At 51.0% G+C, this 12,994-nt stretch overlaps 6 protein-coding genes across 6 annotated transcripts; 5 read left to right on the top strand and 1 right to left on the bottom strand.

The window, feature by feature from the left end:
- Nucleotides 1-2,210: 2,210 nt before the first annotated feature.
- Nucleotides 2,211-3,505, top strand: B0I36DRAFT_356854 (uncharacterized protein; the record flags this gene model as incomplete). The annotated part of the gene is made up of 3 exons (XM_046157698.1): nt 2,211-2,433; nt 2,579-2,916; nt 3,026-3,505. The coding sequence occupies 3 exons, from the start codon at nt 2,211-2,213 to the stop codon at nt 3,503-3,505; spliced, it is 1,041 nt and encodes a 346-aa protein (XP_046003831.1).
- A 506-nt stretch (nt 3,506-4,011) lies between these two features.
- B0I36DRAFT_370541 (family 47 glycosyl hydrolase) lies at nt 4,012-5,936 on the bottom strand (the record flags this gene model as incomplete). The annotated part of the gene is made up of 2 exons (XM_046159921.1): nt 4,012-5,617; nt 5,878-5,936. 2 exons carry the CDS (start codon nt 5,934-5,936, stop codon nt 4,012-4,014), a joined length of 1,665 nt encoding a protein of 554 aa, XP_046003830.1.
- Nucleotides 5,937-6,563: 627 nt separating this feature from the next.
- On the top strand, nt 6,564-7,496 carry B0I36DRAFT_378671 (uncharacterized protein; the record flags this gene model as incomplete). The annotated part of the gene is given in 2 exon segments (XM_046160719.1): nt 6,564-7,025; nt 7,044-7,496. 2 exon segments carry the CDS (start codon nt 6,564-6,566, stop codon nt 7,494-7,496), a joined length of 915 nt encoding a protein of 304 aa, XP_046003829.1.
- B0I36DRAFT_80132 (P-loop containing nucleoside triphosphate hydrolase protein) lies at nt 7,362-9,338 on the top strand. The gene is made up of 2 exons (XM_046163381.1): nt 7,362-7,562; nt 7,620-9,338. Exon 2 carries the CDS (start codon nt 7,736-7,738, stop codon nt 8,909-8,911), a length of 1,176 nt encoding a protein of 391 aa, XP_046003827.1. The 5' UTR covers nt 7,362-7,562; nt 7,620-7,735; the 3' UTR covers nt 8,912-9,338.
- B0I36DRAFT_342974 (uncharacterized protein) lies at nt 8,960-9,172 on the top strand (the record flags this gene model as incomplete). The annotated part of the gene is made up of 1 exon (XM_046156121.1): nt 8,960-9,172. A coding segment is annotated over one exon (213 nt), but the record flags the coding sequence as incomplete, so codon positions are not given.
- A 2,543-nt stretch (nt 9,339-11,881) lies between the features above and the next one.
- B0I36DRAFT_342964 (uncharacterized protein) lies at nt 11,882-12,809 on the top strand. The gene is made up of 2 exons (XM_046156120.1): nt 11,882-11,904; nt 11,964-12,809. The coding sequence occupies exons 1-2, from the start codon at nt 11,895-11,897 to the stop codon at nt 12,428-12,430; spliced, it is 477 nt and encodes a 158-aa protein (XP_046003826.1). The 5' UTR covers nt 11,882-11,894; the 3' UTR covers nt 12,431-12,809.
- Nucleotides 12,810-12,994: the final 185 nt, after the last annotated feature.

Raw genomic sequence — 12,994 nt, 5'->3', positions numbered from 1 at the left:
TAATACGCTCGCCCCGGCAGGGACAGGGTTGCACTAAGTTGTGGAAATGTTACAGTGATTTACCACAAGCCATTTCTAGCGAGTGTTTGGTACGGGAAGCCAGCACTGTGCACGCCACAATGCGCCACACTACTTGGTCCGTGCGGGACTCGCAACTCATTGTCAATAACGTGGACACTGATTGTGGTCATCACTGTATTATATGGCTCGAGGTGCTGTATCAGCCATGTCGCATGCCATGCTTCCTACTTGAATACTACCTGGTCTACCCAGACGAACCGTAATAGTTACTAGCCGTGATAACAAGGTGCACCAACACCGCATACATCGCTAAAGAGCTCTATGAGAGCCTTCCGTGCTCAAGAAAGCAAGATAAATCCAATAATCTAACGGTACTAAGTGTACGATCGTTTATTGAGCGGTATGCAACAGCCAGCGGAATGAAGCTTCACTGTAGCGTTATCGTTTAGTATACTTAGCTGACCACCAAATCGCACTAGTTATATAAGCACCAAGACTTTCCATGTCTATCAATTCTATGATGGTTCTGAAGTAAGGTGTTGTGAAACCTAGTCTATACTATCAGATTTCGAAAAGTAGCAAGAGTATCTACTTCTAGTGATTGGGAATAGTTTGGTGGATCAGTGGATAGACTCGTGTCGATATTCATATCTAGTAACTCTCCTAATAATGCCTCCGTCGCTTTTTCAATGGCATACGCCGCTGCTTGCCAACATGATTTGTGGCCCCACTCTCCTATCAGTGACTCAAATTGTGCCTGGCAGGTTGGAGCACAGACACAAACAAAGGTTCCAAAGTAGACGTGAGTCATCTCGTGCAATAGAGTCCTGAGGTAGCGTTTAAACCTGGATTCAAATTCTGTAAAATTCGAAGACCGCCTAGATGGAGCCATATTAGTCACTCTGATTAAGGCGGCATAGTTATCCGGGATATATTTTCTGTACTCCATGGTTGTTTCCGATGATGTAGTGTCTGCAAGCGTGTTTTCTGGCATCTCACGCGGGTGCCGAAATACTATCTTGCAAAGTCCATTGAGGCAGCCACCGAAGAATATTTCACTGAAGATGTTGTAGCATTGTAGCATTATATCTTCACTCTCTAGTGCTGGTCGAAGTTTTAGTACCGTCTCAACGAGCTTATGATATTCACTAATGCTATTGCCTTGGGATGGTGTAAGATCGGGCCCCCTATTACGTGCAAAATCCTGTATTAGGGCAGAAAGATATTCTGGAGAGTGTCCAGACAGCGTAAGGCTTCTTAGTTGTATAGATACGTTGCCTTTTTCAAAAATTTTAGAGTGGCTGTGATCCTGTTGGATCGTGCCCATCTTGATGTCGAGGGGGGGAAGCTTGCGACCATGTCGAAGTAGCGTCCTTCGTGGGATTGAATTGCTCATGGTTAAAAAGAATAGACCGCAGGGTCACATTATATATGGCCATTTCCGTGTAAGATCCGTTAATCGTAACTTAGTTTTATTGGAAATTGGCGGCTTTCTAGCAGTGATGTATCAAAGTGACATTATATTACTCAACGCAAGATTGAGAGTGATGCGCTTGCACAATCGGTGCTGCACGTCCCACGTTAAATCCTGGCGCTTACATAGTATGATTTGACAAGTTTCACAATATCTAACAGTCTATATTAGTTCGAATGGTACACGGGTTTGGGGGGATTCGCGGCCAGTCCTCTGACTTCTCCCAGAGCTCCAATCGGGAGCTGTTGAGTGGGCCACACTGGATGCAGGCACTAAGCTGCTTCTTGGATGTTGGGATGGTCGTGTTTTTATCTTACATTTTACTGCTATGTAGAGACATCTTTATACTTCACACCTTATCTCATACAATACTATTGTGGACCAAGCCCAAGCTATGAGAACATCTCTATACGAATGATTTTCCGAGTGGGAAACTATACACCAGCCGTGGATGCGGCGATAACATTTCCGGCGTGAGCCGAGAAATCCATTCTGAGGAGAGGCACGTGCGGGAATGCCACCTGAGGTCTTTCAATCATAACCTCTGACTCAGCCCAAATTGACAGGAAATTCACGTGGAATGAAACCTATCCCAGAATACCCGGACGTTCACGACAGCGTACCGTAGGTTGTTTCACCAAAAAGCTTCAAGACATCTTGAGAATTCGTTCTGAGTTCCTCCCAGTTATCCTCCTGTTTATGCAACAAGTGAACGATGGGAAATCCAAGATGCGGCGCGAGCTGGCTGTTATTGCTGCCCACCCACCTCCGGGCAGCTCTGTTTGTGGGTCCACGCACCTTGCATCGTCAACACAAGGCGGAATATGCACAGAGCGAGTTGCGTTGGGCGAAAATGGACACGGATTTCGAATCTGATTGTGGCTCCTGCAAAACCAGAACTGTTCATGGTGGAGACTGGATTCGTGTTTCACAAACAGGTCACTTGTAGCAAACAAAGGATTCTATAAGTTTGTTAAACATATCTTTAATGATAAGGATACAGCACCGCCAGTAAGACAAGGCGTAAGCCCTGCATACTGAGTCGCCACATGCGGTAGCAGCTACTTAGTTTGCGCTTGTCAGCACCGCTTGTACACAAGACGCTATGGCAATGCCCCTTCATACCTCCCGCACCTCTGGTGCAAGAGATCCTTTTCCTCGAGTTTCATACCCTCTATCTCTATACCGCGTCTGAGGATCGCTCTTTGAAGATGGTGCGCAGACAGATCCAGCGAAATCGGCCCGCGCAGCGGAAAATCATGAAGAAGGACCTACACTGCGCAGCCCAGTCCAATGGATCTCCAGTATTGAGAGTTGACTATGAGCGAAAAGCTGTTGTCCATCCAGAAGAGACTCTGGCTCAAAACGAAAAGACACGATCGGAGGACACCTGCACTTATTGCAACGCCTTGATGTTTCAGGTAATGGATCTCCATAATTACAGCAAGTTCTACTCCTAACAGTCCACAGGACAATAGAATTAGGTCTATCTGCGATAGGTGCGCCGGTCTTCAACACCAATGGGTACAGGCCATGACATCGGGCTCCAGGGAGGCTGCCAGTTCCAACGCAAAGGACTGGCATGGAAGAACAGGGAGTGTGGATATATTTCACACCCAGGACCCTACAAAACATCAATTAGACAATTCCAAACAGAGGACTCGATGGAGCTTTCAACCCCAATACCAGTACACGGAGAGTATCACAGACAATTCGACCAAGGACCCTTTACAGGCTGCCACCGTGGAGTCCGAGTTAGTCTGCTTATGGCCCCTGTGTAATCACATTGCAAAGGGCAACGATTGTCTCGACGAGCATTATAAAAGTAGCCATGTCGCAAATGAGGTCGGAGCGACCGTAGCGATCGAGAAGGCATTACTGACGTCTATTCCAAGCACTGCGTCAAGCTTTGACATGCGACCATCGCCATCTGCGGAAGGGGCGGGCAAAGGAGCGTCTTCAAATCACATCATGTGTGTTGAGTTCCTTCTTGAAAGGCCTAGTGCATAAACCGCCTCACAGCGGTTGCGCTACGTAGATAATCATGTCATCGAAGCGGAAGGAAAATGAGGCTATGCTTCCGGGAACTATGACCGTCTTATAGCTGCTATGCGGTTACCATATGAAACCCTCGCTCTATCAAGAACCACCGCACATAACGCGGCGGTCTAGTATAGAGGTCTAAGACTTTTCATCCCATCAATATCCTTCGACGATGAAATGGTGGGAAACTAGTAAAATCATAGTGGGAATATAGATCCAATTTATCAGTAAGTATCCCCTACTATTAAGTATAATTTTCATTAGTAAGGTTCACTATGGACGAGATCGGCCTAATCCGCCAAAGCATCGGTGATTCTGTGAGTGGGGACTCCTGACGCTTAGAACATGCTGAAAGCTTATGTTTCCCAAGGCTTAATCCCCCCTCTTTCACAATTATTGCATCGTACCGGTACTGGGATATAGTTACCGAGCTCAGTCAATACTACGTTCTACGCTACCCATACCTTCCAGCATTATGGCAACAATCTGCGCAAGGGGTGCGCCTCGGTATTGAACACAAAGTCGTCCAAGCTGATGATATTCGGATCGCTGAACACCAAATAAAAGTATTTCAGCGTTTCCCCCAGCCAAAAGGACTCCATCGAGTCTGTTTGCAGTGGCTTGCCACGGAGGCTTGAAACACCACGTACTGCAGAGTTACCAAACTCGGTGCGCGTGATTCGATCAATCGCTGTGAACATGTTCCATGCTACATCGTGCAGATCCTTGCGGCCCGTTGCACGGTACAGAATAAATATGCTCTCGATCGCTTCCGGTCGAAGCAGATACGCATCGTCCGGGATCGCCGTGAATCCTCTTGGCAGGTTTTTCTCCGTAACGAGCTGAACTAATTGAGAGTAGCTAAGACTTTCCACGTCCCTCACATTATTGTCTCGGAGGACCTGTGTCATCCATAGCAACTCGTCCCAGGTGCAGTTCTGTGGCGATGAGCAGGGGTACACTTTGAAGGTTTCCGGCATAACGCCGTGAGGCATTGACTTATAGGCCCAGATGCAGCCATCTACGAGCTTCTCTGCAGCCGCGAAGTCCTGCTTTCGACTGAACAATCTGCCTCCAAGTGCCATCAGGCCTCCGAAGAAACAAACAAGATGTTGGCCGGCGGGCTCCAGCTCGACAGTGCGACCGCCGTGACTAGTGTGGGCTACACCAGCGATGAGAATGTCCTCCCCCGTGGGGACCATAGGTCGAAAGAGATTATGCCGTAGTGCTGCCTGAGCCGCGCGTTCGTACATGGTCTGATAGAGATCCATCTGGCCGCCGAGCAGAGCTGACATCTTTGGCAAGTACTCATACGCCGAGTCAGCCATGGCGCCGAGTGTAAAGGTCGATCCCAGGCTGAAGAGGAGCTTCTCTGCGTCAACAACGAGTGGCCATAAGCCAGGTAACTCTGTCCACATTTGCTGCTCCTCCATACGTTGAGCAATCGTGTGAACCGCGTCGAACCACTTTGGGTCTCCCGTGAGAATGGACAGGCGCGTAAATTCCATTGATAAGCTGCCAATCTCGGCAACAAGTGTTGATGAGCCCGCCACTTGCTTCTTCTTGTCATTGAGCATGGCAGCATGCAAATCCCACCTTGTGATAGGCATCCTGTTGGGTGTATCGAAGGCCTTGTACAGCATCTCTCCAACCTCGACAGCCTTTCTAAGTAGTCGGTAGTCTCCGCTGACATCAAAAGCACCGAGGAAACCGCCAAGATAACGGATAGTAGTTTCGAAGACATTGATTTCACCAGCGTCGGTCCGTGTGAAATTGATGGTTGTTGCTGCGGCGACGGCGTCCTCAAACTCTTCTCGCATGTCCATGATCCACAGAGTGTCGAGCGAGTCTACCAGTGTGGCAGCCCAGCCGCCGAAAGCGCTTCGTTTGCCTCGGGTAACCGGTGCGAGCTCGTCGGCGAGCCAAGCGTACTCGCAGTAGGATGTCCATGCCCGTGTGAATGTGTCCTTCACAGCTTGCCTACGTTCCTTCCTGAGAGCTTTCTCAAAAGAAGACTCGGGGAACGATATGGCTTGAACAGCGGGAAAGGAAACAGTCCACTTGTCGGCAAGGCCTGCACTGACGACGGAGGGTAGAGTATTGGCAAAGACTTCCAGAAGTATGAATCGCTTTCCGGGTCACGCCAGTCCGAGTTGTGATGGACTGAAACCGGTGACGAGAAATGCGATGGAGGCTTCGACGCTAGAATAAAGAGTATGAAAGCGGCGCAGATGAGGATCGCAGCCCCGCTGCTGGCATTTGGACGATGGAGAAAGATCATCGTGGGTATGGGGGTAAAGGAACAATAGCGATTCAAAGGTACAGTAGTGACCGCGAACTGTGTCCGCTTTTCAGACTTTAGTTGATGGTCCCGCACGGACCAGAAGCTGTGGCGCATTGTGGCGCACACTGTGCAGCCTGTCCCATAACAAGTACCCTCCAAAAGTGGATTTCAACATGACATGCAGCAGGTGCTGTTTCTTCGTCGCCCCATCTGCAGTGGTGGCCATCGCGAATCATCGGCCAATCATCGCCATACCCTTCGTAAGCTGACGGCAAAGTATGAGGTGGCAAACATAACACATAGCATCAAAGGCCAATTTGTGTCTGTTTATACAGTACAGGATACTTTGATAGTGAATGTCTATTCTACATATGCTTATCAGGAAGTAATCCTCACACAAATCATCATGCGGCGCAGAGACTCCGGACAATTCCTACTGCGGCCCAGGACCAGAGGTTGGAAGGTCCCTCGAAGGCAGCAGCAATGTAGATGGTGCCGAACGCTTTTGCGGAGGTGAAAGGCTCATCGTGGAACTAGGATCGTTGAATGGTTGTCTTCAGTGGCGTTGAAGTGGGGTAACGAGGACCCCACCCCACTTTCGGGCAGGATTGCAAAGCGGATCCAAGGCTGCACAGCGCTGTGGTCGGGCACCTTCCAGAGGTAATCGTCAGCACGGACGCTGGACGGGAGTGCTGTCTGTCAACTACGCGCTAAAAGCCACCTCATTCTCGACTAGACGGGATGGCGGCATCACAGGGTGATCCCGCAGCTATCCTCGACCCCAAGGACTATGCTGTCGTCTGGATTGCACCCCTCGAGATCGAAGCCAAGGCCGCCTTATATATGCTCGACGAGCAACACCAAGGCCGATTTGCAGTGGATCATGGCGATGAGTACGTGTTCCACGCGGGTAGCATGTGCGGCCACAATGTCGTCATAGCGACTTTCCCAGCTGGCCAGGAGTATGGCACAGGGTCGGCGGCAGCACTCGCAAGCCAGATTCTCAAGTGCTTTCCCCATCACTGGTTTGGACTACTGGTTGGCGTCGCGGCGGGACTGCCAGATCTGTCCTGCAGTCCACCCCGCGACATCCGCCTCGGCGATGTGCTCGTCAGTCTCCCTGAGGGCGAGAGAGCCGGGATCATCGCGTACGAACTCGGCAAAGAGACGGACGACGGATTTCAACCCCTACGGTACGGACACGTCTTGGCCACGACCTAGCCATTAGTGAGGTCAGCAATCGGGAGAATCAAACTCCAAGCACCGAATGACGCCGCGATTTTCCTACCCTACTACGAGACGATCCGTAATAAGGAGCACGCAACCGGTACCTTTGCCGACCCTGGTCAAGATCGCGACCGATTTTACTCCACAACAACCGAAAACAGGCCGGGAGTAGCTCTTGAACGCGCTCGACGACCAAATACAGCCCGTACACGCGTGCGGTACGGGCCGATTGGATCGGGAGAGAAGCTGTTAAAGAATGCGCAGAGACGGAACGAGCTCAGGGACGAGTACGGGGTTATTGGCCTCGAGATGGAGGCGGCTGGAACGATGAATCGAATTCCGGTGGGAGTGATCCGGGGGTGTGCGACTATGGCGACCAGCAGAAAAATAAGGAGTGGCAACCGTACGCGGCGGCGATGGCGGCTGCCTATGCGAAAGCCGTGCTGAGGGAGATACCTCCCGTAGGAAGTACAAGTCGTACGGATGGTACTACAAGGGCTATGAGATCAAACGGTGAGTGCTACAAAAGGCTAGTATCTCTCTAATTAGAATACTACTAACTATTGGCAGAATCTGCTCTTCCATGTTACTATATCCAGCTTCCTAAGAACGCCCGCTTCACTGGTCGAAATACCGTCCTGGACACATTAAGTCAAGCATTCTTCACGTGAGCAGAAACCCGACGAATGGCACTGGTCGGTCTAGGTGGCATCGGCAAGACGCAGATTGCGCTACGGTTTGCTTACGATATCAAAGCTAGCCAGCCCGACTGTTCTATCTTCTGGGTACCAGTCCTGAGTCATGGCAGCGTAGAACAGGCGTACGTCGAGATAGCCAGGAAGCTAGGCGTCCAGAAGAAGACCGACGACGAAGATATCAAGGAACTAGTTCGCCAATATCTGAGCTCGGACAAAGGCGGCAACTGGCTGTTCGTGGTTGATAATGCTGACGACCAGGAGCTATTCTTCGGATCTGACGACAAGGCTGGTGTTGAGGAGTACCTTCCTGAGGGCGAGAACGGATTAATCCTGTTGACGACGCGATCGAGACAAGTAGCTGTGCAGTTTGCACAGTCTAAGATTATCGACATTGAGGAAATGGACTCGAACGAGGCAACACTACTTCTCCAGAAGTATCTCGCGCAGAGACAGACACCCCAGGACGAAGCACTACTAGAAGATCTTCTTATCCAACTAACCTATCTTCCGCTCGCAATCACCCAGGCAGCAGCATATCTCAATCAGACCAAGGTACCAATCCGCAAATACCTAGGGTTACTACGTGGGGCCGAGAAAGATGCCGTCCGGCTCTTAGGTCGAGAATTCCGCGACAGCACAAGATATCGGAACTCGCATAACGCTATAGCCACAACATGGATTGTTTCATTTGAACAGATTCTGAAGTCCGATCCAGTTGCGGTCGATCTGCTCTCGTTTACGGCATGTATCGAGCCGAAGGCGATACCACAATGGATCATGCCCGGGTCTGAGTCAGAGGAGAACGAATGGGCGATCGGCATCCTCTGCGGCTACTCGTTTCTTGCTCGGCGAGGAGACGACGATATATTCGATATGCACAGTCTTGTGCATATGGCCACGCGGGAATGGATTAAGAAGCAGGATCGACATGAACGGGTGGCGTATGATGCTATTCGTCGCTTCAACGATATATTTCCTCCAAGCGATCATGAGAACCGTAAGCGGTGGCGGCAGTGTATGCCACACGCAATGCGGCTTCTTCATGACACTCAGGCTTCGGAAACAGAACACCGATATGAGCTTGTGTTTCATGTTGGGAGATGTATGCATATCGACCGACGGTTTAAAGAAGCAATACGATGCTTTGAAGAAATGTGGCGCTGAGGAAAAAATGGCAATACAGGGGAAAGGCTATCAAAGGAGCACATAGAAAGCTGGCTCGCGAGGGCATACCCCAACGACCGACGGATCAAGGAGGCGATCGAGATGTTCGAGCATGTCGTTGCTGTTGAAGCTCACAATTATGCCGAGGACGACCCTGAGCGCGTTCTCTCCGTGGATCTGCTAGCGGATGCATACATACAACTCGAATCGTGTAATGAGAATATGGACAGCAAGAGTCCAGTCTCAGATGGCGATGACTAAGGGCGCAACAAGGACACTACCATGAGCAGGCATGCATCCATCGAGAAGCTCATAAAGGCTATGAGTAGCATGCAAATCTAGAGAACGAAGCACGGGGAGTCTGCTGTACCACAGAGTGGATCGCATCTAGGACGATAATCAAGTTTCAGCTTTATTCATGCATAAAGTCTCAACTGAAGAGAGAGTGGACGTCTTCCGGGAGTTATTATACATGAAATCTGGCCGCATCCACCCCCTTAACGAAAGGGCCGGAAGGTAATTCTGAAAGGAGACGCATACCGAACGACCTCGTTATGAAGGCCATTTACTGCTTGGAATACTATCTATTTCTGACGTGGACTATTATTATGAAGCAACACGCTATAGCACGCCACACCTGGCTGGTTCGTGCAAAAACAGCCATTAACTTCGAAGGCCGGACATGTCCAGTGGACACTACTACACTTCACGAGTATTCCTATAAACAGGCGCAAAATGGCTTTTAATGCTCTGCATTGTGTTTGTCGCGTCATACTTTGCCGTCATCATGCGAAGGGCATGGCGAACATTGGCCGACGATTCGTGATGGCCACTACAGCAGATGGGGTGACGAAGAAAACAGCCCCAACTGATGCATGTCATACCGTAATCCACTTTTGGAGGGTACTTGATATGGGACATGCTGCGCAGTGTGCGCCATAATGTGCCACAGTTTCATGGTCCGTGCGGGAACATCAGCTAAAGTCTAAAAAGCGGACACAGTTCGCGGTCACTACTGTAGTGTTGGCCTCGGGCAATGGTGAAGAGATTTTTCCTTCTGGCGCAGCTGCGGCAAGACCCCTTATCGTGTCGTCGAAGTACACCGTGGTTGTGCACGATTTGAGTACAAACAATGTGGAGTTTCCAGTTTGCCTACGGCATGCTTCCGAACACCGAATCACCATCGAGCAGAGTTGCATGATGGATCCGCCAGTACGTCGCCATGGGCCTTCCGACATCACCTCCGTTAATTGCCCAGCTGTTAAAACAAACACCCTTTACAGGTGGTGGCCAGTCTGTCATCTTCTGGGCGAGTGCACCAAGCCCCTGTTTGAGGGATTCCATTTGCCACTGACGACGTTGTGCAGCGTCCATCCTAAGACCCCATCAGCCACTCCTTTATTAGCGTGTTGGCCGAGACCCCATAGCACCCTGCTAGAGCGTGGTCGAGGAGGACTCAAGAGAGATGCGAGTTTGCATGACTCTCGCAGCTGGCGGATTGAGCCTGGCTGGCTGGCTTGACGACCTGCTTTCAGCAATGCGTCAGGGCCCTAGCCGGGGTGGAAACGCGGTCGGCACGCATCCCTGGTCCCGGAATGTTTCTGGCGAGACGCTTGCCCCGGGATCTTCCCTGCAGGTACGTTCAGGCTAATGCATGTCGTACGGTCCAGCGCCACCACATGGACCAGCACAACAAAAAAGCCTGGCCTGCCTGGCCTGGATCCTCACTTACGACGGATGGCGAGCTGCATCCACAGACCGACCTCGGGGAGGTGCAGAGTGGCGTGTTGTGTTGCTCAGGCGGAACCGTTCATCCACCCGCCATGCCAGGATAACCGGAACCTGCGTGTCCAGTGCCATCCATCGCGCCCACAACGTTGAGCGCACCAGCCGCAGCATTTCCTGTCCATTGGCCCGAGCTCCAGCGAGTCAGAAGAGGCTCACGTTGGGGCCCTGTGGCTGCGGTCGCCGATGCACATGCCAATTGATTGCAGCGGGGCAGGGCTTACGTCCGGCTAGAGAGGGTGCGGGGAACCCAGCCACTACCATGAACGGCTTGGCCGTGTCACACCTGCGCAAGCCACTTTGCGGCTAACCTCTCGGTGCCAATGTGTGCTCGGAAGCCAAGGCGCTCGGGATTTGGGCCAAACATCGCCATGAAGCACGCAGCTGCCAGAGACGAGGCCTGCTTGAGGATACGTATGCATACTTACACCTGCGCGCTACCGGCTGAATGGTGTCTCCAGCAGTTGAAATTGACAAAGCCGAGAGATTTGTGCCTCCGTCCAGTGGCACCGGCGTCGGACAGCCAGCATCAGATACGAAGCCCCCCGGGGTGTCCCAGTCCCAGACATTCAATCTCTCGGCCTTCAATTACCCGAGCCAATGGTGCCCAGCGGGTCGAAGCTCTCTCTCCGTTCCTGCTCTGTCGCTGCCCTCTCCCTCTCTGCACAAGTGCCTCATCCTTTATCGCCCTTCATGTACTCGTGTTCTGAGATACCACCCTAAACCACCATCACCAATGTTTGGTCTTTGGACGTCCTCACGGCCAACGACACAGACTCCCTGTTAGATGGGAAGGCCTGTTTCCGCCCATGATTCACCGCCCACGAGGATGTTAATCCTCTGAGTAACGGTTCGTACTCAACCGAAGCTACCCAGTACGACAAGACAACGAACCTCTACTGACCTGAACTGAGAATGGCAGCATATTTCGCCCCTACCGCCAACGAGAATTTTTGGGCATTGTTCACTTTCACTGTGCCACAATCGACTCCCGTCTACCAACCGGCAGTTCATGAACTGTCACTCGCTCGCATCAAATCAACCAGTTCACCACCGCATACACCGAGCTACCACACGAATTATACACCTGCATCCCTGCGCCGTCTGGCTCCGCGCTCGGCCGATGACGATATGGGTTAAGCGATACTTACAAATGGTCGAAAGCTCGCAAACCTTGGAGCGAGGGGCAGGATCTCGCATGGGAATAAGTATGACGAGGTTTTGACGTCTTGATGCAGAGTCACATAGGCTGATGCAAACTGCGAAGCAGAGATTCCAAGAGTAGACAACAAGGAATCTCGCCTGAACGGCGGCATCTCGATTTGGCTCGGGAAGATATTACTGGGGGAAGCGCATCGTCTTTCAAATGAGGCACAGCGGCTAGAGACTCCCTCATGGCCAAAGGTCTCGCCGCGACAGGTGGCAGCACTGCAGCAGAGGTTGAATTTGCCGACCGGGAGCATGCCTTGCCAGAGTGTATTAATCCGAGAATTCTTCAGCTCAACCATGAGCTACACCTTCCGGACGCAATCTGCGAAACTCCCTGTTTGCAACCGCAATCTCGTCAAAATGGCCAGGTTTGTCTCGAGCTCTAATAGAATCGCTGAGGACAGCACTCCTTCGCGGGAAGCTGTGCTCAGCGCATCAATCATACTATACGACTTTGCTCAGAATCAGGCTGCGGTTTGCGCTGAAGACCTTCAAGGTCTGACAGCACTGAAGAATAAATTGTAAGACCGACTGGGGAGAGAACAGGCATTGTAACTTGATCGTCGTTTGTCGTTCATCTTCTCCGTGCCGCTCTCGACTTTTCTGTGTTTGAGATTTATAGTTAAGTGACGACAGTCCAGCAATCCACCAAGTATAATTAATCATGTTGAATAACAGCTCATTGAGCTTCCGTGCATGCGGCTATTCCTATTCACCCGAGAGAATAGGCTAAGCAGAGCTGCTAAAATTCATCTTCTACATATTGATACAACACAACTACGGACCTCGTAAGAAGTCCTAATTAACAGACACCCTGACGACCAGAGCCATACTTTATGCATGTACACAGAATAATAAAGGAACTTATTCTAAGACTGCTTAGGACTTGCTTATAGAACCAGCGCTGCAATCAAACTTCTGCAGAGACTTCCTGATACTTATCTTGCTGTGCCTCAGAGAACCCGGGGATTTACAAGTGTTGTAAGAGCCGAACCACCGAACCAGCTATAGCACATCTCTCCGGTCTCACTGGTGTAGGCGAAGGATTGTGTGATTGCCCATCCCGCACGGTACAGTACTTGGCCCTCG

Source organism: Microdochium trichocladiopsis (assembly GCF_020744255.1).
Source record: "Microdochium trichocladiopsis strain MPI-CAGE-CH-0230 chromosome Unknown B0I36scaffold_20, whole genome shotgun sequence".
Taxonomy (NCBI): Eukaryota; Fungi; Ascomycota; class Sordariomycetes; order Xylariales; family Microdochiaceae; genus Microdochium; species Microdochium trichocladiopsis.
Note: the sequence above shows the minus strand (reverse complement) of the source record. Positions and strands in the feature narration are given on the sequence as shown.

What these genes read in the sequence shown, in the direction of transcription:
- B0I36DRAFT_80132 (XM_046163381.1), top strand. Translation starts at nt 7,736, where the DNA reads ATGGCACTGGTCGGTCTAGGTGGCATCGGCAAGACGCAGATTGCGCTA.